We start from the raw sequence: 24322 nt of genomic DNA, 5'->3' as shown, positions 1-24322 counted from the left end.
CTGAACTCCCTGATGGGTTTCAGGGGGGTATTTTTAAAGGCCAGGTGAAGGAGGGAGTCTCAGGTTATGTGATCAGCTCATGCACAGTTCTCTGATTGGTGGATGGTAAGGTAACAGGGTGGAGTCACAGGAGTTAACATTATCAGTCTTCAGGCTCCAGTAGGTCTGGGGGCTACTGCTCATGGTCATCAAGTAGTTAGAATCCTCCGTTCAGTGAGGGTTTTTAAAACATATATAAAACAACTCAGGAAATGTGCATCATATACTGTTATCTAGGTACCTCAGAGAGGAGCTAAAGCAGAGGACACGGGTGGAGGGGTCTTCCCCTTTAGGAAAGGCCCCATAGGCTCCTGCTCAGTTACAGTTTCATGCAGCTTTCCATAATTCTATTTAGAACAAAATACATATGCATGCTCGAGCAATGAAATATAAATTGCATAATTTCAGTAATGCCACATACCACTTAAATGCTCTTATATTTGCATTTAAAACTGGCACCACACAGAATGAAAATGAATGATAAAATTTATACAAATAATGTAAAATTTTAATTTTTCTTTACTTAGAACATTAACTAGCAAATAAAAAACACCAGACAAGTCAAATGAAACTGCAGAAGAAATTTAAAAGCTTTATACTTTACTATCTTTACTGCTTCCCCCCTTTTTTGCATTCTGCAAGGGCCCCCAAAATTGTGGCGCTACCCCTGACTATAAAGGAGCAGCCCTGGGGAACTTGGGGATGAACACACTAATTTTATAGATGAGACAACTGAAATTCAAAAAGGAGAGGTGACCCACCCAAGATCTCATAGCCAGTTAGTATGAAAGTTAGGGCTGACTTTCACTGTGCTACCCATGTGACCCAGAAAGTTGAAGCTGTGAGAAGATGCACTAGATTATAAAGGTGTTATACATTTTGACCCATTACCATTTATAGAAATTTATTCTAGGAAATAATTCAAAAGAAGCAAGCGATCACATATAGGTATTAACTGAAGCACTATTTGTTGGCAGAAAAAATGTAAACAACTTAAATGTCTGTCATTAGGGGAATGGTTTATTAAATTAGATTAAACTAATATAGGTGAATATTGGTTAACCAATACAAATTTTAAGACTGTTGAAATAGGGGAAAAGGTCAAATTATATATGAATATAAAATACTTTGGTTATGACTATATAGTATAATATATATGAGATAATATGCAAAAATTAAGTGATAAAGTTTATTAGTTATTATTTTAAATTTTATGTATGTTACACTATCTTTTCAAGAAAAAAAGTACAAAAAAATGAAGTGACATGGAAAGAATGTGTTATCCCTCTGATAATTTGGTCAGCACACACTGGAAGGAAGGAAGGAAAAAAACCAACATTTATTAAGAATCTATCATGTGTAAAAATGGGCAGAAGACCTAAATAGACATTTCTCCAAAGAAGACATACAGATGGCCAAGAAGCACATGAAAAGCTGCTCAACATCACTAATCATTAGAGAAATGCAACACAAAACTACAATGGGATATCACCTCACACCAGTTAGAATGGGCGTCATCAGAAAATCTACAAACAACAAATGCTGGAGAGGGTGTGGAGAAAAGGGAACCCTCTTGTACTGTTGGTGGGAATGTAAATTGATACAGCCACTATGGAGAACAGTATGGAGGTTCCTTAAAAAACTAAAAATAGAATTACCCTATGACACAGCAATCCCACTACTGGGCATATACCCTGAGAAAACCATAATTCAAAAAGACACTTGCACCCCAGTGTTCATTGCAGCATGATTTACAATAGCCAGGTCATGGAAGCAACCTAAATGCCCATCGACAGACGAATGGATAAAGAAGATGTGGTACATATATACAATGGAATATTACTCAGCAATAAAAAGGAATGAACTTGAGTCATTTGTAGAGACTGTCACACAGAGTGAGGTAAGTCAGAAAGAGAAAACAAATATCGTATATTAACACATACACGTGGAATCTAGAAAAATGGTACAGATGAACCAGTTTGCAAGGCAGAAATAGAGACAAAGATGTAGAGAACAAATGTATGGACACCAAGGGGGGGAAGCAGGGGTGGGGGGGGTGGGGGGATGAACTGGGAGATTGGGATTGACATATATACACTAATACATATAAAATAGATAACTAATAAGAACCTGCTGTATTAAAAATTAAATAAAATAAAATTCAAAAAAATAAAATAAAATACTAGCCATCGCATACTACTTAAGACAATTTAAGATGAAATGTATTAAAACTTTAGCATTAAAAAAAAAGAATCTACAATGTGTTATGCAGGTTCACATTTAGCTCTCAACTTCATAATAACCCTGTGAGGTACTATTATTTTTTTCTAATTTGTAGATGAAACTCAGAGAAGTTCAGTACAGGCCTAAGTCCACCTAGCTAGTAAACAAATGAGCCAAAATTTGAACTCAGGCCTTTGATTCCAAACCTTGTTACACTATTCTATACTGCCAAACGCATGTAATGCTTATGGCTGCTCAGTTATTTTCAGTATATTCTGTTGCCATGAGGTAACAGAACATTCTTCAATAAGAAATTGGGAATCACTGATCTAATCCTAGCTCTGCTTATAACTACCTGTATGATAGAAAGGAAACAGAAATTTTAAGTAACTCGTTTTCTCATTTATAAAATAGTATATACATCACTATCCATTCAACAAACATTTCTTAAAACACTTACTTATGTAGAATCATAGGAGGATCAAAGTAAATAAGGTTTCTAAGAGCACTGCACATATTACTAAGATAAGTAGTAGAATGTCATTAAAACCCTGGCACATTTAAGCATCCCCAATCTCTTACTAACTTGAAGCGTCTGGAGGCATGTCTTTCGGAAGCTGCTGCTGGTGCTTCCAGTCATGATACTCATGATGGAATTCACAGCCACTGAGAGTGAGGCCTGTAGTTTCTGATGAGCCTAGAGAATAAAACAAGGAAGGGGGAGGCCGCAGTTTATAATAATACCAAACTGCTGGTTCAGATAATCCCAAAGGGACCAAAGATTTTAGTCAGAGCAGGATTTCAAAAATTCTTCCCCCTCCACCAAAAATACTTACTGAGATCATGACATACAAAGGACACTTAGACTTATTGACGTAGATACATTCAGAAAAGACACACAGTAAGACACTGAGCAACAAAACGGATATATTTATTATTAAAAAACAAAAAGCTTTAAGCTTTACTCTTTTAGTATAGTTGTCTTTTCCCTGAAAAGGAGGCCATATGAAGTAAGAAATGTGTTACCAAAAGTACACAGGATGGAGGGATTCAAAAAGTCAGGTAAGGGGCTTCCCTGGTGGCGCAGCGGTTGAGAGTCCGCCTGCCGATGCAGGGGACACGGGTTCGTGCCCCGGTCCGGGAAGATCCCACATGCCGCGGAGCGGCTGGGCCCGTGAGCCATGGCCGCTGAGCCTGCGCGTCCGGAGCCTGTGCTCCGCAACGGGAGAGGCCACAGCAGTGAGAGGCCCGCGTACCGCAAAAGAAAAAAAAAAAAAAAAGAGTGGCCCCTGCTTGCCACAACTAGAGAAAGCCCTCGCACAGAAACGAAGACCCAACACATCCAAAAATAAAAATAAATAAATTAAAAGAAGGCTCAACATTAAAAAAAAAAAAAACCTCTGGCCTGAATCATGAAGAAAAAAAAAAAAGGTAAGAAGACAAAGTGATGTTATAAAGGATTAGGAAATGGGGGAAGAATGTAAGATTCAGTGAAACAGCAGCTCTAGACACATGTGTGGGAAGGGGAAATATATAGATAAGAAAGATATACATTGATGTAAGCTTTTATATATAGGATGGATAAACAACAAAGTCCTGTATAGCACAGAGAACTATATTCAATATCATATGATAAACCATAATGAAAGAGAATATAAAAAAAGAATGTATATATATGTATAACTGAATCACTTTGCTGTATAGCAGTAATTAACACAACATTGTAAATTGACTATACTTCAATTAAAAAAAATTTCAGGCCAAGTGCATGCATGTGCTTTCAATTTATCCAGAACTTATAGTCAATAATATAGCACTTCAATGTGTGAAAGAGGGAAGAAGACATTAATGACACTACAAATTAATATACAAAAATACTTCAAGGTGTAAAACTACCTAGAATGAATATAGTGTCCTGGGTTCAGTGTTTACTGTTCCTCTTTTATAAATGTTTTCCCGTCCCCTGGTATAATGGGAGTGGTAAAAACAAACTAACAGGCAGGCAAAACCAAGCTCATTTTGCTTGTGAAGAAACACACTCACATCGTAAGTCACGTGTTCCAAAAAAAATAAAATTTGTTCACACTCAAAAAAAAAAGAAAAGAAAAGAGGTATGTTATCAGTCATTTTCCCTGGTCTACTGTTCTGCCCATATTTATTCAAACTCACCTACTAGGAGATAAGACTAAGCAAGCTGGTTACAGTGACCCATCTAAGTTAAAGCCCGAGTTCCTAGGCTAGATGCAGTTTATAAGACCAGCCCAGGTGGGGACTTCCCTGGTGGCAGAGGGTGAAGACTCCACACTCCCAATGCAGGGGGCCCAGGTTCGATCCCTGGCCAGGGAACTAGATGCCACACAACATCTAGTTGCCACGCAACTAAGACCCGGTGCAACCAAATAAGTAAATATTTTTAAAAAGATCAGCCCAGATGACCAAAGAGAGGAAGAAGCATTCAGGGAGGAAGGGCTCTCAGGCCCTGTCTGCCATATACGCTATCTTTTTCTTAGAGAAAGGAGAAAGGGAGTTGTGAATTTCTTATTACCTTGACAGCGTGGTGATGCTGCTCCAAGGCCTGGTCCACAGCGACCTGGATGGAATCTTGCACCACACTGTGGCTCTCCGTGAGAATGGCACTGAGATGAGTTGTGAGCAAAGTGTGGACTCCTAAGGGGAGGGAAAATGTTGGTAACCTTGAGTGAGAATGACCACTTCAAGACTGCTGTTCATATGCTGTGAGTCAGGGCTGAGAATGGGAAAGAGGCCACTTGAAAAAAGAAGCCACTTCTGCCTATCCAGAGATAATTACTTTTCTAGACAAAAACCCCCAGCAATTTACAAACCTACCCAATTCCCACTTACAAATGAACGAAAGCTCACTAAAATTAAAGTGAAGAATGACATTATTTTTGAAGAATCAAATGAGGGATCCTGTTTAATTCACATCAGAAACAGAAATATATGCTATATACTATAAATAATGACACTGGTGGCTCCCAAAGGAAAGGAAAAACCTCCTGGAGAGTATGTCTAACTCTACTCTGTTCCTATTTGAGCGTCACTGTTATGGTGAGCCACTGCTACTGTCAGGGTATCAATCCTTTTAGATACGCTGTGGTATAGAAAAAGTTAAGGGCTTCCCTGGTGGCGCAGTGGTTAAGAATCCGCCTGCCAATGCAGGAGACACATGTTCGAGCCCTGGTCTGGGAAGAATCCCATATGCTGTGGAGCAACTAAGCCCGTGCAGCACAACTGCTGAGGCTGCGCTCTAGGGCCTGTGAGCCACAACTACTGAGCCCATGTGCCACAACTACTGAGCCCACGTGCCTAGAGCCTGTGCTCTGAAACAAGAGAAGCCACCACAATGAGAAGCCCACGAACCACAACAAAGAGTTGCCCCCACTCGCCACAACTAGAGAAAGCCCGCACACAGCAACAAAGACCCAATGCAGCCAAAAGTAAATGAATGAAATAAATTTATTTAAAGAAAAAGTTAAAACTCACAATCTGAGAATTGCTGGTATAAGGTCTTTTTAAATGAGGGACTATCTCTGATAAAGTAACCATAGGCACCACTGCTCAGCATCCTTCAGAAAAGCTAACACGTGAGACCGATGGGCAAAATACGTCATTAAACAATATGCCAGCATTGATGATCCTGATACAACCAATACAGGAAGACAAATTTACTTTTTGGGGCACGTGGAGAAAATGCTTCTTAATTAATCTTTCTTCTTTCAGTGTTTTTCTACTCCCTGTATGGTCTGTTCAAAGGTAAAGCTGGCTGGCTTTTCTCAGGGCTGCAATTAAAATGCAAGTCAGAAAAAAAAATGCAAGTCAGAAGGAACATTTTCTACCACAAGGTACCATGATGCTTTCCTGGAAGGGAGGGGAAGAATTGCTCTGCTCAAAAGGGGTCTGGAACTGGAATCAAGAGAATATAGATTCTAGCATCAATTTTACTATCAACTAATAGTGACCAAGTCACTTCACTTTTCATTTTAGTACAGAAAGTGCCTTTATACCACCTGCTCTCATGGGTATTTTGTGCAGATAAACTGGGATAATATATATAAAGTGTTTTGAAATGTACATTGCAATATTCAAAGAGAAAATATCGCTATTGCTATGATATCATGTGGATTACTATTTTCTATAGTTTGGTCCTAAGAATAGCCTTAAGAAATCAGTTGAAGCCCCTTTGAAAGCAGACATTTAATTAAAAAGCTATAGTTTCATCCCTAAAACTGCTGATACCACCAGATGCCTTTAACACTGTGGCAAAATGAGTTAATCATAGAAAAGTTACCATGACAAGGTAGGCAGAAGGCCAATTAAGTGATTTTCTTTTTTAAGACACATGGAAACAGACTGTAGTTCTGCACAAGCTGTTTCCTAAAAGGAGCTCTGGAGAAAGCTTTCAAGGATCTGAGAAAGAAGAGGGGGTAAAGAAAATAAAATTACTACATATATCTATATCCATGTATCTATACCTACCTACCCTTACAGTGCATCTTCTTCAAAGGCTAGTCCTAAACTCTCAGATGTATAAGGAAATTTTAAAAGATAACTACTATGTTTACTAATGCAGTGATGGATTTCTGTTTAATCCAATACTGAGTACCACTACCTGAGATGCTGCAGGCCTTCAGAGTCAAGCTAAACAGAGGTGTACAAACTATCACAGTATTATAATAATGATAGTAACCCTGGTTTCTGAGGAAGTATGTTTAATAGGATTCAGAATGTGGTACCAGATTTTATGTCATCCTAGGGAAGACTGAACATGGTGCTCCCTCTAGCAGACCAACCTTAAAAAAAAAAAAAAAACTGCCAAAGATAGCAGATCTTACATCTTAAGAGGGTCTTTAGACTTGGAAGGGCCTTTGATAGCACCTAGCCTAACAGTCTCATGTTAAATATATGAAAAGGAAGGATCAGATGATTTATGCAACTTGCTTTCCAAAAAATCATTAAGGAATTTGGTAGCAGTACTAAAATTAAACCCAGGTCTCTTGATTGTACCCTGAAGTCCTTTCCACCATACTAAGCTGCTTCTGAGTCTTTGTCCATGCCAGCACAGGTGGGATAATAGCCCTAGGCATTCTCACCTTTGACCTCCTTGCTGGAAGCCTCATTAGTTGAGTCTCTTCTATGTTCCCATTCCAGGGCCTTAATGAATGGAACAGTGGGGCACCAGAGAACACCAGCTCCTCAAATAAAAGAGTTACAAGCCAGAGCCCTGGAAAGCAGTGCTTCTCTCCTAAAGAATATATACATGATGGAAAAAGGTAGGAGAGGCATGCAAGGCTGGCAGTAGAAAAGAATCCCACAGGTTCAACAAATAGTTGGCAGCAATGTGAGGTCTTCTGATCTGGTGTTGTGAGCTGTCTCATTTCTCTTATGACTCAGTGGAAGCAGGGCCACACCAAATAGCACTGGAATGCCTAGAGAGTAAAGTCCCAAGAAAAAACAGTCGCCCACAAAGAAAGAATAACCCAGAAACATATCAGGAACACCAAAAGGAAGGCTTATGAACATCTCCCCAGACATTTATAAGCTCCAGTTCTTGCTTCTTCCTTCAAAGTTTAGGAGGGCACTGAGAAACACTTAAATTTATGTCTCAGGCTTTATTGGATTAAAATGCATAAGCCGGGCTTCCCTGGTGGCGCAGTGGTTGAGAGTCCACCTGCCGATGCAGGGGACACAGGTTTGTGCCCCGGTCCAGGAAGATCCCACATGCCACGGAGCGGCTGGGCCCGTGAGCCATGGCCGCTGAGCCTGCGCGTCTGGAGCCTGTGCTCCGCAATGGGAGAGGCCACAACAGTGAGAGGCCCGCGTACCGGAAAAAAAAAAAAAAAAAAAATGCATAAGCCAACTCTCATACTCAGTGGTTTTCAAACTTTACTATGTTTAGGAATCACCTGAGAATCTTGTTTAAAATGCATATTCTTGAGCCATACCAGATTTTTACATTAGCAAAACAATGAGTTAATCCTTGCCCAGGAAGCTGCACATTTTCAAATACTCCAGGTGATTCTCATGCGTGTGTTTCACAGACCACAGAACAGTGAAATCACTGCTTTACCACTAACAGAGAGAACCTTCTGATAACAGGTTATCACCTATCTGCTAGATAAAGGCCAAAGGCATTTGTATGCCTGAACAAGGACAATTTCTCCCTTTCCAGAGGTTGATGTGGCAATCACACAAAGCCATTCATACCAATGTACTCCCACAGCACCTCGTGTTCAATCTGAGATGTTGCATTAAGGCCAAGTAAAACTGATAACTTTCTTGATTCCACTTGGAAAAGCAGTAGGGTGGTGAACAGTTCTCAAGCCTGAAAAGCTTTAAAAACATACTGATACCTGAGGCCCACCTCAATCCAAGGAAATCCAAATCTCTGGGGGGTGAGGTTTGGGCATTTTTTAGAAGCTCCCCAGGTAATATATTGTGCAGCTAAGGTTGAGAACTACCCATCTAAGGTAATATACTCTGGAGGAACCAACAGGAAGTGTCTGCTGATTTCTGGTCAACCAAATCTGGGAATGTCATCATCTAAGTGATGCTTCAAGATATAGATCTTTCGCATAGAGCATATAATTTTTTTAACTTATTTAAGCAAGGTTTTTCATTGAAATGAGTTATTTTACAGAAACACATCTATTCAGATTTATGCATCATGTAAAGTCTCCTTTCTTTATTCTCTTAACATTTAAGCACACCCAAGCTGGCAGCCCCACTCTCCTATACCTACCCCAGAGTTCCATTTTCTGGACTGGAAATCTGCTGTGGAAGTCCACAAAGAGAAAAAGCAGCAGAGTTTGTCCCTGGGGGTCCATATTCTGAGTCTGATCCCCCTCACTGGATTCCACCTGATAACTCACATCTGGAAGCACCAAATCTAGAGGACAAGATATTACAGAGTATCCTAAGTAAAGCCCTCAAAATGCTAAGTGAATAAAGAACCTATACCTCAAACAAAGAGGGATCTGAGATAAATCTAAATTTGAACACTCCCTTCTCCTCCTGAATCTGTTTCTCTACCCACATGATAAAAGTAAATAATAGTGACTCACAGGAAGAACATCAAAATAACAACTGGGTGTATAAAATGCAAACCAAACAGCATTCCTTAGAATTTACTGGGAAGTATTATACAGTAAATTCATTCACTCCTCATGTAACTTTCTAAGGTAGGTATCACTAATAAGAGGCTAGTAAAAAGTAGGTATAGCTAGTAAGAGTAATGATAACAGCTAACTTGTATTGAATGCTTACCATGTGCCACGTACCACATTAAATTCTTGGCATGTATTATCTCAACATTCAGACTTCACCGCACTATGGTATGGGACATATTCTTATGCTCTTTTACAGGCAAGAAAAGAGGCACAGGTAGGTTAAATACATTGCCCAACATGAGACAGGAAGTGGTGGAACTGTTTTAGACTAACTCCAAAATCTGTGCTCTTAACCACAGTGCTATATAATATTTGTATTCCCAAGTAATCTGATCCCTATGGTCTTTTTCTAGAATATAATCACTATAGTCCTAAATTCCATCCAGATCCATATAGAGAAGTACCTCCATGTGGATCCTGGTTCTGTAATGAGGGAAGGTGACATGTGCGGACATTTTCTATGCTATTCATTTCCAAAATTAACTGAGCAAGTTTAGGCATCACAAATTGGCAAAAAATGAAGGAAATCAACAAAGCATGAAAATAAAAATGAAAGAGAAAAGGAGATATGGAGAGCCCTCGAGATTTAAAAAATCCTGATAGCATGACATCCCATCTGTTAAGACCAAAAATTAATATATATTTTTTTCAGTGACATCAATGGTTTAATGGATAGGGGGATCTTACATGTCTGAAGCAAGGTCCTGGAGTGATACCCCACTGTGTGTGGCAGACAGCAGGCAGAACATGGTTATCAAAATCTGGAGAAACTATTCTAGATAGACATTCCCAAAACATAATTATTCCTATAGAGTTTACCTAAAGGCTCTTATCTTATTTACATTTACTTAAAATTTCATCATAGCAAGATATTTTCCTTGCTGACAAATTTGCAACAGATATAATATGGTCTTATTTGATCTCAAAATAAGCCTAGGTATAAGTATTATACTTAACACTGATGACTCTGAAGACATGTCTATATTAATCAAACCAACAAGTTTAAGCTAGCTTCAATACCAGATATTCATTCAGTACTGAATATTTCCCATATCACGTGAAACTGAAATTCATTCTGGAGTTTCTTTTATATTTCTGAGAGTTTATATGAGCGGTTAATTTCTCTTAAGCCAATTAAACAGAGCTCATCCACAAACCAATCTTGGCAGTGCCATTTGGAGGCAGAGACACCTTATTTTTATAAGGTACACATAGACACACATTTATTTATGTGGACACAGAGATCTCACTGTTTTCTTGCTAGAGTTTAAAAAGGTCTTTTTTTTTTTTTCTTCACTCTCAAGGATCACAGGTAATTAAAGTTCCTGAGAGCCCAGGTAGATTATTAACATCTCAAAGACACAGGAAGAGAAATACCAATTCATTCTAGAAAGCTAACTTCCTCTAAGGCCTATGCAAAAACCAGTTTTTAGAACGTCAGAAGAGTCAGTCCCATCTTGGATGTTTTCAGGGATTTTTTTCAGTTTCTAAATAGCCAATTCAGTTTAAACAAATAACAGTAATAGACAATAATACATATCATTCACTCACATTTGCTTGCCTCACTTTCAGAGGAACATGAATCACCATTCAAGTTACTAAGACCCCCCTAGCGAGGGTTAAAACCAGGAAGAGAGAACAGGATTTGGACTCAGGTACCCAGACACTCACACACACACCCCCAAGATAAAAGCCAAACCAATTCCAAAAGGCTCTCTTTGGTACAATAGCAGAGCCATTAGGGGACACTGTTCTCTTAATACATCTTCCACAGTTTGCCAGGGGAGAGGAGTAGTAGGTATTCCCCCTCATTGGGCCAGGTGGTACGGTAAGCAGCCATTACCCAAGGGAGCAAGGAAAGCACTTCACCCTCATTTCTGGCCCCATATAAGTGCTAAGTGGCAGCCCACAGCTGTGGCCACAGCCTTATTAAGACCAAACATTCTTTCCTCACAAAACCACTTACCTCCAGAAGCCCAAGGACACCCTCCTTTCATTCCGCCCTCTGGAATAACTACCTACTCAAGAAAAAGTGTCTTACCACGAGGCCTACTTCCAAGATGAAGATTCTATCTTTCCCCCGGAAATACTTCCCTATACTGGCAGGCTTCAATCTTCTCATACCAGTCACAACTCTAGAATACCTCCTCGCTACTGGTGAACTTCCTCAGGATCCAGTTGAACAGACTGCCTTCTAAATTTCAAAGGATTCTAGCTAACAACAGTCAAACTCAAGACTATAAAGCTCCTAGACATCAGCTCATGGTTGCATATTCCTATTTCTCAGTTTTATTTGTTGGTCTAATTATTAAGCATCCAATTTCAGTATGATTCACCCAAAGCCAATGTGATTAGGCTCTATATGAATAGTACAGTCAGCTTCCTAGGTTTATCACTATATGGTTTATACTCCTGCCTTGCTTTTACGTAGTATTACAATTTTTCTAAGTAATTTTATATGGATTTTTTCATTTCATTGGGAAATATTTCTCTTCCATGATAGTTCAAAGATGTCCTTGCAACTTTACTAACCTTTCTAAAACCCCAGAGTTGATGGATTAAGGTACAATAGAAACCCTCTGAACAAGTCCCTGGAAGGTGAAGGCCCACTGACTACATCAAGAGGGCCAGGAATAGAGAAGGCAGTAGGAATGAGGAGAACCAGCATCAACACGTAATGCCAGAACGGTTAGGCTCTGATGGGGCTTTGCCTGTTGACACCTGTTTGACTCACTTCATGTGGAATCTCAAACTTAGCCAGACTCCCACCTGTAACCCCCAACCTAAGCCATCAGATCACTAGGTCCTATTCTTTTTTTTTTTTTTTTTTTTTTTGCGGTACGTGGGCCTTTCACTGTTGTGGCCTCTCCCACTGCGGAGCACAGGCTCCAGACGCACAGGCTCAGCAGCCATGGCTCACGGGCCCAGCTCCGCGGCATGTGAGATCTTCCCGGACCGGGGCACGAACCCGTGTCCCTTGCATCGGCAGGCGGACTCTCAACCACTACGCCACCAGGGAAGCCCGGTCCTATTCTTATATACACTTGCTATTTATATTTCCTTGCATTTCTCTAATATTCTCCAGAGTTCTTTATTCCTATGCAAACAAAGAGAGGGAGATTTACCTCGATCTGAATTGAAATCCAAATTGGGCACCATACACAAGTGGTGTTTCTTCCAGTTAATGAAATAAGAGGTATCTTTGAAGATAGTAGAAGTTGGCTGCTCTGGATTTAGCAATATCAGAGGCAGACCTGAAGGTCCATATAGAAATATGTATAGTTGCTAAAGAAAATTGCAAATTTTTAGTTTTTTATAACTGTATTTATATGCATAAAACAAACACAACACTGACTTGGTTCACACTCTCAGAAATAAACTAGTGTGCTAGACGATTACATATTAAGCCTTTTCCACATTAAGGATAGGTGTGAGGCGCCAGAGATAGATCCACTAGAATCCCCAGGAATTATTTTGGGTTTAATGAGTGTGAGCTACAAATATAGTTTTGGGACAATTCGTTTATTTACTCTCCTACTCATTAAATCATAGGTTTGAATGGTACCACAGGCTAAACACTACACTGTACTAAGTTCTGGGGATATAAATATGAATATACAGATTTAATACTTACCTTCAAGTTATATTTAGAGTATGGGAGATACATGTAAAAACCAGTAAACTGTAATATGATATGATACATGCTAGAATGAAAGTATATACAAAGGAATATTTCCCAGTAAGTATTTAAGTATATTCAGATTGAGAGGGAAACACTTCACCTTCTCCAACCTACTCTCTAACCAAGACTAAGGAAGGTAGGCCCTTAAATGGTTTCTTTCTCTTGACTTCTCATTCCTACCCTCACCCTCCCTGTAACCCAGTGTTTCTCAACCTTGGCACGTTGACGCTTTGGGCCAGATGATTCTTTATTGTGGGGCTGTCCTGTGCATTGTAGGATGTTTAGCAGCATCCCTGGCCTCTACCCGCTAGATGCCAATATCACCTCTCCCTCCAGTCATAAGGATCAAAATGTCTCCAGACATTGCCTAATGTCCTCTGAGGGCAAAATCACCCAGTTAAGAATCACTGCCTAAACTTTGTTGTCCCCTGAACCAAGGCTAATAAGACCAGAATATATATTGTCCTGTATCTTTCTGTTTTCATCCTCTTTTTCATAGGGTAAACATGAGGCATTAAGTGTGAAGATTAAAATCCTTACCCAGTAGGGACTAGGGCATTACTGAAAGTCACAACAGAGCAAAGGGAGGCAGTGCCTATGAATGAAGTCTCCATCACAAATCCAAGAAGGCATTAACACTTGAGCTAAGGCCAACACATTCACTATTTAGAGCCAGGGGAGATTTTAGGTGCTGCAAACTCAGAATAAGAGTGAAATATCCGAAGAGTCAAAATGTGTGAATGTCTTTTAATTGGGTTGTTTAAACTATTTACATTTAATATGAATACTGTTATGGCTGAGTTTAAATCTAGCATCCTGTTACCTGTTTTCTATTTGTTCCTTGTATTTTATTTCCTTTTTCTTCTTTTCTATTTTTGGATTGGGTATTTTTTATAACTCCATTTTATCCCTTTTTCTGACTTATTAGTTATAACTCTTTGTGGTATTAACTTAGGGATTGCTTTAGGCTTTACAGTATACAACTCTAACTTATCACAGTCTGCCTTCAAGTGATACTGTAACAGTTCACACATGTATAGTATGAGAATCCTTCAACAATGTACTTCCATTTCTCCCCTCTTGGCCTTAGTGCTGTTGTCACACATTTTACTTCTACACATGTTGTAAGTCTTATACACTGTTGATATTTTTGAACAGTCAATTATCTTTTGAAGAGGTTTTTTAAATAGGGCAAAAATCTTTTATACCTACCCAAATAGTTATGATTTCCAGTGCTCGTCTTTATTTGAGTAGATCCAGAATTCCATCTGGTACCATTTTCCTTCTGCCTAAAGCATTTCCTTTAACGTTTCTTATAAAACAGGTCTCCTGGTGATGAAGACTTTGGTACATCTGAAATATTCTTTATTTTGCCTTCATTGTTTTTTTTGAATTTTTGAATTTTATTTTATTTATTTTTTATACAGCAGGTTCTTATTAGTTATCTAATTTATGCCTTCATTTTTGAAACGTATTTCCTCTTGGTATAGAATCCCACATTAACAGTTTTCTTTTCTTTTATTAAAGACGTTGCTCCATTTTCTTCTAGCTTATACTGTTTCCAGTGAGAAATCTGTGGTATTTCTTATCTTTGTTCCTCAATATGTAATGTGTCTTTTTATCTCTAGCTGTTTTTAAGATTCTTTTCTTTACTACTGGCTTTAAGCAATTTGATGATGGTGTGGCTTGGTATAATTTTCTTCATGTTTCTTACGTTTAGGGTTCATTGATCTTCTTGGATCTGCAGGTTTATAGTTTTCATCAAATTTGGAAATTTGGGGAACATTATTTCCTCAAATATTTTATCTGCCTTGCCTCCCTGCAGGACTCCAGTTACACATCCCTGAATTAGGCCACTTGAAGTTGTCCCACAGTTCACTGATGCTTTGTTTATTTTTTTAGAGTCTTTTTTTATTTCACTTTAGTTAGTTTCTAGTTTTGTGTCTTCAAGTTCACTAATCTTTCCTTCTGCAATGTGTAAATCTGCCATCAATTTCATTCAGTATTATTTTCATCCTGAAAATTATATTTTTTTCCTCTAGAAGTTCAGTTTGGGTCTTTAAAAAATCTCTTTCACCTCTTTATTTAGTATGTTCAAACTTTACTCTCACTTTTTGAACATGGAATACAGTTATAACTGTTTTAATGTCCTTGTTTACTAATTCTATCACCTGTGTCATTTCTGGGTAGGCTTCCATTGATTGAAATTTTTCTTTCATTATGGGCCCTATTTCCCTGCTTGTTTGCATGCCAAGTAATTTCTTATTGGATGCCCAGCATTGTGAAGATTACCTTTTTGGGTGCAGAATATTTTTGTATTCCTATAAATATTCTTGAATTTTTTTTCTGGGACACTGTTAAGTTATTTGGAAACAGTTTCAGTCTTATTGGTCTTACATTTAAGCTTTGATACGTGGGACTAGAGAATCCTGTAGGCTATGGCTAACTTTTCCCCACTACTCAGGCAAAGCCTTCTTAAGACTCTACCTCATGCCTTAAGAAGTATGAGGCTTTCCACCCTGCCTGATAGGAACAGGAACTATTCCCAGCTCTGTGTGCATTCCAGGGATTCTCTTCCGTCTGGAGTTCTATTTCTATGTATTTATTTCCTCTTCAGTACTCTTTTCTATAAATCCTAGCTGTCTAGACCTCCCTGAACTTTGAACTTTGTCTCCTCAACTCAGAGAGATCCACCAGACTCCAGTTGGGTATCCCCTCCTGGTGTTGTAGCCTGGAAATTCTCTCTAGACAGTACAGTGGGGCAAACACAGGGTTCACTTGTTTGTTTCTCCTCCTTCTAGAACCACTGTCTTGCATTATCTGTTGTGTAATACCTGAAAACTGTTGTTTAATATAATTTGTCCATTTTTTCTAGCTGTTCAGGGTAGGAAAATAAATCCAGTCCCTGTTATTTGATCATGGCTGGAAGTGGAAGTTCCTAAATCCTTTGACACAATCTCATTGGCCTTTGATAACTTCCTTGCTTTCTGGCCCAACAAGATACCCAGCTCATCTTGTACATTTCTACTTTAGGCCCAGAATCAGCCACTTCTCCTTTTTAGTGAGCAGTGGTATTTAGAGGACACATTCTGAGTACCACGAGTGTTCATTGCTTCTAAGGTTTTTTTAGTGGACAGAGCTAAGAAATATATAATTTTTAAAGTCAGAAAAATTGGGGATTCACATTGGTATTTTCAATTCTGTCTCAAAGTTACTTTTAAAGATTCTTATTTCTTTGAATTTACACTCATATATCTTCTATCTTATGCTAAAAAATTTGGTTCCTAACAATGTTAACATAATTACTTATTTGTTTTTACATAAGTATGCACACAATTTCAATATAAGAATACCAATATTATTACTAAGAATCAAGACCACTTAATGAATTTTAAGAGTTCTTTGCAGTTCATTTCATCCTTAGAATATCCCACCAAGAATGTACAGTCAAAACACTATGCTCTAGTCAGTTGAATTCATTCTTCTTGTTGTATGGATTATGACAGTAATATAATATATAGGTAGGTTCATTACCTTTTATCTTGAAGAATATTTTTACTGGGTATGGAATTCTAGGTTGATGATTATTTTATGGCAGGACCTTAACACTATTATTCTACTACTTTCTGTTGGTATGAGGAAGTCAGCTGTCAGTTTCTCTTTTGAAGAAAATCTGTCTTCCCTGGGTGATTTTAAGGTTTTCTTTTTGTCTTTGATCTTCTAGAAGGTGTGGATATATAGACAGATATATATTTTTTATAAATTTATTTATTTATTTTTGGCTGCGTTGGGTCTTCGTTGCTGCACACGGGCTTTCTTTAGTTGCAGCGAGCGGGAGCTACTCTTCGCGGCAGTGCGTGGGCTTCTCGTTGTGGTGGCTTTTCTTGTTGCAGAGCACAGGCTCTAGGCACATGGGCTTCAGTAGTTGTGGCATGCGGGGTCAGTAGTTGGGGCACACGGGCTTAGTTGCTCGGCGGCATGTGGGATCTTCCCGGACCAGGGCTCGAACCCATATCCCCTGTATTGGCAGGCGGATTCTTAACCACTGTGTCACCAGGGAAGTCCCAAGGAGTGGATATCTTTTTATTTATCCTGCTTGATTGTTCAGCTTGAAATCTGTTTTAGTTGCTTCAGCCATTAACTCTTCAAATATAGTTTCGGCCCCATTTTTCTCTCTCTTCTCCTCTGGAACATGAACTAAATGTACATTAGAATGTCTCACTGTCTGCCTCTTCTGTATTCTCCATCCTTTGTCTCACTTTGCTTTGTTTTGCTCAGTTTTTGCTATCCTTATATTTTAGTTCGTAAATTCAGTTATGCTGTGTCTAATTTGCTGTTAAACCTGCCTACTGAATTTCAATATTGGTTATTGTATATTTTGGTTCTACAATTTGTTTGGTTCTTTTTAAAATTATGTCACATTCAATAGTTTCAGTTCCCTGGCAAAATTTTTAAGCTTGCCTTCATTTTCATAAACATAGTAAGCATATTTTTTTATTTTTAAAATCAGTGTCTGATATTAGCAATTATCTGGAGTCCCAGTGCATGTTGCTGTTGCTTTTGTTTTTGTTAGCTCTTGTTCACGCCTCCTTGTCTTCTCTTGTACCTGATTGTGTGTGTGTGTATATGTTAATGTGTGCATGCACATGGGAGCTGGATGTTATATTTAAGTATCTGTTAAATAATTTGAAGCATAGATGCAGTTATCTTCCTCTAGCAAGAATTTCTGTTTGCTTCTACAAGGCATCTGGGAGAATTAGAAATTTAGAATCACCTTAAACCAATTTCAAAGTTTAAGATTTTCTGGCCTGCCTAAACCACCCCCCAAAATAAATGCACATCACTGAAGGATGGTTTATTTCAGGTTCACCTTACTCCTTAAAGTATAGCCTTCTACTTATCCCTGTCCAAAACAAGAGGTGTCTTTAACAGCACTCCCAAGCTCAGCAGGCCCTGAACTCTTTGGCCTTCTTCTCCTGCGTTGATTCAGAAGTTGTCTTAGTCTCTCAGCTACTTTCTCTAATTGGCAAATGACCCTACGGCAAAAGAGCCCTCAGTGCTGGGCTCAGCTTTTTGTAATTCCTTTCTTTCCTAAATCATGTTCCAGAAATTCCTCCCTATTCATTAGCTGTTAGATACTTTTATGATATCTTGGTATTTCATCCAGCCTTTGTCTTCATTAGGAGGGTTGGTCTAAATTACCTAGTTTGCCATTTTCAGAAACTGAAATCCCACCAGTTTTCATAGTTAGCTCTCTCTCTTTACTAAAACATCACCTCCCTGGAGTCTTCACTGACCATAATATTTAAAATGACATTCCCATCATTATCTCTTTACCCACATTATTTTATCTTCACTGCACGTATCACTACCTAACATCCATTTATTTATTCAATTTTCCCATGAAAATGTAAACTCCAAGAGGATAGAAAATTTGTCTTATTCCCTCTTGAGAATGGGATAAGGACGAAGAGAAACTTTCATATTTTATTTATACTCTTCTGTATGATCTAGATATTAAGAAAAAGCATGTTTTAAAATATGAAATGTCCACACACAGTGTTTATCACTATCCTGGCTCCTTCTTCCTCCTTAAAGACGTCCTCAGCTGACATTTAACATACCAGGACCTTGGCCCTCTTCTGTTCTCGTTCTTTATACTCTATTACAACTTCCTTTACTCCTACAGCTTCAATCATGTAATCATAATAATACTGAACATTTATCAAACACTTATATTATGTGTCAGGCAATATGCTGGGAGCTTCACATGGATTATTATATAGTTAACGCTAAAACAAACAAATCCCAAAAGAACAACAACAAGAGAAACCTTTGCAAGGGAAAATAAGTCTATGAGGTAGGTATTATTATCCCCATACTAAAGCTGAGGAAATAAAGGCTTAGGCTGGTTGAGTAAGTTGTTCAAAGTCACACAACTAATTAGTGGTGAATCTAGCATTTTTACTCCTGTGTCATGCTCTAGCCCTAGCACTATACTATACTATAGTTACCTACGGAGAAAACTCTGAGGCTGTAAAATCTATTTCTCTAAATCTGACCACTTCCAAATTCCAGACCAAAATTTCTATATGGCTGCTTGCCATTTTTAAAGGATGCCCTGCAGGCACCATAAATGCAACTTATGTAAAGCCAGACTAATCTTCTTCACTCCTCAGATCTTGTTGTCAGTATCATTATTCTGTTGGCCATCTATGGAAATCTTTTTTAACAGCTTTACTGAGATTTAATTTACATATCATACAAATCACCCATTTAAAGTGTACAATTAAATTGGTTTTAGTATATTCAAAAAGTTGTGCAACCATCACCACTATCAGTTTTAGGACATTTTTATCACTCCCAGGTGAATCATTCCCCATCTATTTTCTGTCTCTATAAATTTGCCTATTCTGGATATAGAGTTCTTGACATCAACTTTAGCCATTCTCTGCCCCTAATCTCTCCCTAGCCAAACAACGAACTGGTTACCTCATCATGTTGATTCCTTCCAGTGATAAGTCTCTGCTTTCCATGCTCATCACACTTTTAATTCATGCACTTAATAGCTCTTGCCCAGCTCACTTACTTATTTAATTAGTGATTACTGAGGTCTCTCTCCCATCCATCCTGTACAAGGCTGCTAGAGATTCCTAAAACATTTAATGGTTTCCCATTATATAGAGAATAAAGTTCACACTCCTTAGTGTGGCACTCAAGATCCACCATATTCAACCCCAAACTACTTTTCCAGCCTCATCTCTCCCTCTTGCACCATTCATTCCATGCTTCAGTCATACTGGATTATATGAAAACAGTGTGGCACTTGTCATATTTTATAGTTTAAAGTTTCTTGGAAAAATTCTCAAGCTTAGCTTTCATATTAGATTTTTGTTTTTATACAAATCGTACCAGCTTCTAGATACAGAGTTTATATGCTAGAGGCTTTTCTAGAATTGAAATATAAAAATCCATTTTCAAAGACAATGAATTTGAACATTTTGGTGGACTCTGTCATTAAAAGGATATGGAAGCTGAAGAAATCCTATTCAGCTGGTTGGAAAAGACCTTTGGGCAAGGACAGAGAGCAGCAGCTGGAGTCAGTATCAGCTCCCCCAACAAGCCCATTTTAGCCACATCATCAGGGATGAAGAGCATGACTGGATGTCCTAGCACGGGATGGATTCTGCTGCAGAGTAATTCAGTTGTACCAAATTTTGGTGTACTGTCAAAAAACAGGTAAGACAAATTTAGCTTTTTTCCCTCTTAAGAAGTTATTTTAAAGGGAATTCAAAATTCTTTTTATAACCTCCAGCATATGCATAACCATATCATCCACCACATAAATTTTGTTGGTATAAGTAACTTGTGTCCCACTCAGTGAATCACAGGGAATGGAAAAAGTAGACAAATTGGCATTTCAGGAATTATAGCATGGCTCCTGCTTTTGCTGCCACTAATGGCAGTTTTATATTCTCAAAAGTATATTCCCTCCACTAAAATTACTCTATGGTTCTGAGCAGAAGTTTCCAAGATCATTCAAAGATCAGCATGGTGGGGGTGGGGGTCAGGGGTCCCTGAATCACAAATGGCCTAAAACTGGCCTCATGATACTTAGGTTTCTGCTTTTACACATGCTACACCTTCCCCTGAAGAAGTCTGAGGTTACTATTTGGTAGGAGTAATGAGAAAAAATTGGGACATCTTTCTCTTCTAGAAAGAATCTAGTGAAATTTGGTATTTGCTTACTTTCCAACAGCTCTTTTCTAAACAGAAAAGAAATGTTAATGAACCTTTCCCCCTTTCTCTAAACTAATCAGGTCACCCAGGGAAATATGTCCACAAACATTGGCTTAGAGGCTTAAACTCTTTCAGTCAATCTATGATAGCAAGGCCGTCTGCCTGTAGGGATTGTATGATGCTAGAAGATTACTAAATAAAGATGTGGGGTGGGGGTTTTGTGTCCTGCAGATATTAAAGAATAAAACATAGTCTAATCTGAGAGGTAATTTTGGTCAAAAGTAAGAAAACAGACTGAAAAACCATAGACAGTCTCTTCAAGCCTTAAGATCCTATGACTACCAGTGTTGATCCAGGGCATATAAGTGGAGGCAGAAACTATTGAATAAAGAATAGATTCGCTGGACTTAAACATAAGTTAGGCATTTTCTTGCTATAATTCATGTTCACTTTGGGTTCTGTGGTAACTGGATAGTACAGGAAGGCAAAGCACAAGGTTCTACTCCATTTATTTTCCACCTCCTCCATGGATTTTTTTGCAGTCTGAAAAAGGTAGAGGTGGGAAGAAAGATGATTTCTAAACCTATGCAAAATGCTAATACACAAGCAATAATATACAAAGAATTCCTTTGCAGTCATAGTATCTCTCTAGCCAAGAGTTCAAGTAATCTCTAAAGTCATTCCTCTCTTCTCATGTCTAAATGGGATTGGAGTTAGCAGGGTTTGTTTTGTTTCATTTACAGAAGAAATTAAGGCATGGAGAGGAGAAGGAACATGCATGTCCTCAGGTCAATTAGAATATATTCAAGGAGCCAGGAATAATCATCGTTTTCAATACAGATAGCTTAAAATTTTTACTTTCAATTTTCTTACAGAGAATCTGACACTTGGCACTAAGAATTGACAACTGAGACGATTTTCAATTTCTGCCCATATTCATACTCATAGTAAGAGAGTAAAACATGGAGAGGGACAACAATGCTTTCCCCTTCACCTCACATAATGCTGATGGTTTACGACAAGCGCAATTCCATTTGACAGGTTCAAAGTAGGTTCATTCTCTGCCCTGCAAAGCAAAGAAAAGATAAGTCATATCTCAAAGATTCTAAAACCAATCTCTGCCTCTTACAAATTTTGGCCCATGAGTACCAACCCCAGAAATTACTGAAATTTAGTAACCAATTAACCAAGGGGAAAATGTCTATTTTTAAGTTTTCTCATTCTAGTGAAAGGGAAAGTCATGAAAGGTTTAATCTACTTACTCATTAAAAACTAATCTAGAGGGCTTCCCTGATGGCACAGTGGTTGGGAGTCCTCCTGCCAATGCAGGGGACACGGGTTCAAGCCCTGGTCCAGGAAAATCCCACATGCCACAGAGCAACTAGGCCTGTGCGCCACAACTACTGAGCCTGAGCTCCAGAGCCCGCAAGCCACAACTACTGAGCTCGTGTGCCACAACTACTGAAGCCCAGGCGCCTAGAGCCCGTGCTCCTCAACTAGAGAAGCCACCGCAATGAGAAGCCTGCACACCGCCACGAAGAGTAGCCCCCACTCGCCACAGCTAGAGAAAGCCTGCGCGCAGCAACAAAGACCCAACACAGCCAAAAGTAATACAAATAAATTTATTAAAAAAAGAACTAATCTACAATAAGAAAATGTGGGGGGCGGGGTCTCAGAAAATTAGTTTCAAAGTGACTTCGAGTCAAGAAATCAAACTGTGAACCCACTGGAAATAATAGGACAACAATGACTGAGAAAAATTGTAGAGCCACTGCATAAACTTAAGCCATGGATTAAGGACTTACCCAAAGATCTCCATGGAGAGGATTCCATTCACCTTTACACTAAAATTAAATCTAATCTGCAAAATAAATGGGGTGTGATATTTAACATGAACCAGAATAGGGATTAAAATTTTCCATACTCAGTTCCTAAAGGAGAAGATATTCTTTGTATCACTTTTTTTTTTCCATTGCACTTTCCCTAAACATACTTAGCACTTGTCTGTGTTCAAATTCTGCATCTTAAATACATTGAGTTCTACATTACAATTCCAAGTAGTCACAAATTATGAGGAAATACTACCCTTTTGTCCTCTGCTGTTCTCCTAACGTATCTCTTCTCCCCGTCTTAAATGAATTATCAATTTTTCTCTCTATTGTTTCCATTGTTTTCATATATGGAATATTCCATGCTTTTTCCTTTGTTTTTTCTTCCCCCATCCCCATCTCTTATGTCCTCCTTCCAATTTACTTCACTGTTCTAATTATTTTATACCTTCAACCTCTATTTTTTTTTCTATATAATATAATGGGTAATAAGGAACTCTAGAGCCAGACTGCCTCATTTCAAATCCTGGCCCTGCAAGTGATTTAACCTCTGTACCATATTTCCTTGGCTATAAAATGGGAATGATGATAAAACCTACTTCACAAGGGGTGTTGGCAGGGTTGAATGAGTGAGTACGTGGAGAGCACTTGGAAGAATGACTGGCAAACAATTAAGTACTGAATCCTGCTTAAGACAGAAAAAGTAGGAAACATGCCAGAAAAAAAGGGGAAGTTATATAGCATACTTGTGTGCAACTTTATGAACATATCAAACTACAGGTAATAATAAAAATTTTAGCTTTCCAGAGTTCAAAGTATTTTATCAAAATTTCCTTAGTTGCTCTTATAGTCACTTTAGAAAAAAAGGAGATAATCAGCAAAGTTTATCATCCAAGTTTAAAAGCAAAATGAAGCACAGAAGAGGAAAACGAGGTATCCAAAGTGATACAATAAAACAGTAAGGCAGTGAAAATAAAAACCCAAAAGAAAGTTCTCTCTATATCCAAGGGCTCTCAACTATGTCACATGACCAACATCAAGCCTGCCTTAGGGATACAGGAACCAAATCAATTCAATATTAAAACTTCTAATCATTGTAATTAAAAGAAAGAGGACCAATCAGATCCTTCCATGCCCTACAGAGTAGAGGTCTTTTAAAAACATATGACTTGGGCTTCCCTGGTGGCGCAGTGGTTGAGAGTCCGCCTGCCGATGCAGGGGACATGGGTTCGTGCCCCGGTCCAGGAAGATCCCACATGCCGCAGAGCGGCTGGGCCCGTGAGCCATGGCCGCTGAGCCTGCATGTCCGGAGCCTGTGCTCCCCAACGGGAGAGGCCACAGCAGTGAGAGGCCCACGTAATGCAAAAAAAAAAAAAAAAAAAAAACATATGACTTAAACAAGAGAATCGTTATTGTGCAAAAGAACAGCTTACTTTGGGGAGCACAGTGATGACTTTGCGTAAAAAATTCTTTATAACCAGGCTATCTGTCATCAAAGTTCTGGGCTTTTCATGAACCTGTAACAACATAACAAAAACATCCACTGAACATACACAAACCCAAGAGCACAAGTGAATTAAATTATGGTATTTCTTCTTATAAAAGTAACTACACCTCAGAAA

At 38.6% G+C, this 24322-nt stretch overlaps 1 protein-coding gene across 1 annotated transcript in view; it reads right to left on the bottom strand.

Annotated features, from left to right (window-relative positions):
* Positions 1–24322, bottom strand: part of TOP6BL (TOP6B like initiator of meiotic double strand breaks) — a gene marked incomplete at both ends in the record, with an annotated part of 91112 nt that overhangs the window by 18243 nt on the left and 48547 nt on the right. The window contains 8 exons of the mRNA XM_082844886.1: positions 2849–2959; positions 4808–4929; positions 9023–9169; positions 12575–12725; positions 20161–20356; positions 21866–21937; positions 22677–22732; positions 24134–24217. Coding sequence (XP_082701012.1) covers positions 2849–2959; positions 4808–4929; positions 9023–9169; positions 12575–12725; positions 20161–20356; positions 21866–21937; positions 22677–22732; positions 24134–24217 — 939 coding nt within the window. The remainder of the gene's footprint in view (positions 1–2848; positions 2960–4807; positions 4930–9022; positions 9170–12574; positions 12726–20160; positions 20357–21865; positions 21938–22676; positions 22733–24133; positions 24218–24322) is intronic.

This window comes from Leucopleurus acutus (genome assembly GCF_964270905.1).
Source record: "Leucopleurus acutus genome assembly, chromosome: 8".
In the NCBI taxonomy this organism is placed as follows: Eukaryota; Metazoa; Chordata; class Mammalia; order Artiodactyla; family Delphinidae; genus Leucopleurus; species Leucopleurus acutus.
The sequence above is the reverse complement of the archived record's forward strand: the minus strand, read 5'-3'. Positions and strand labels throughout refer to the sequence as shown.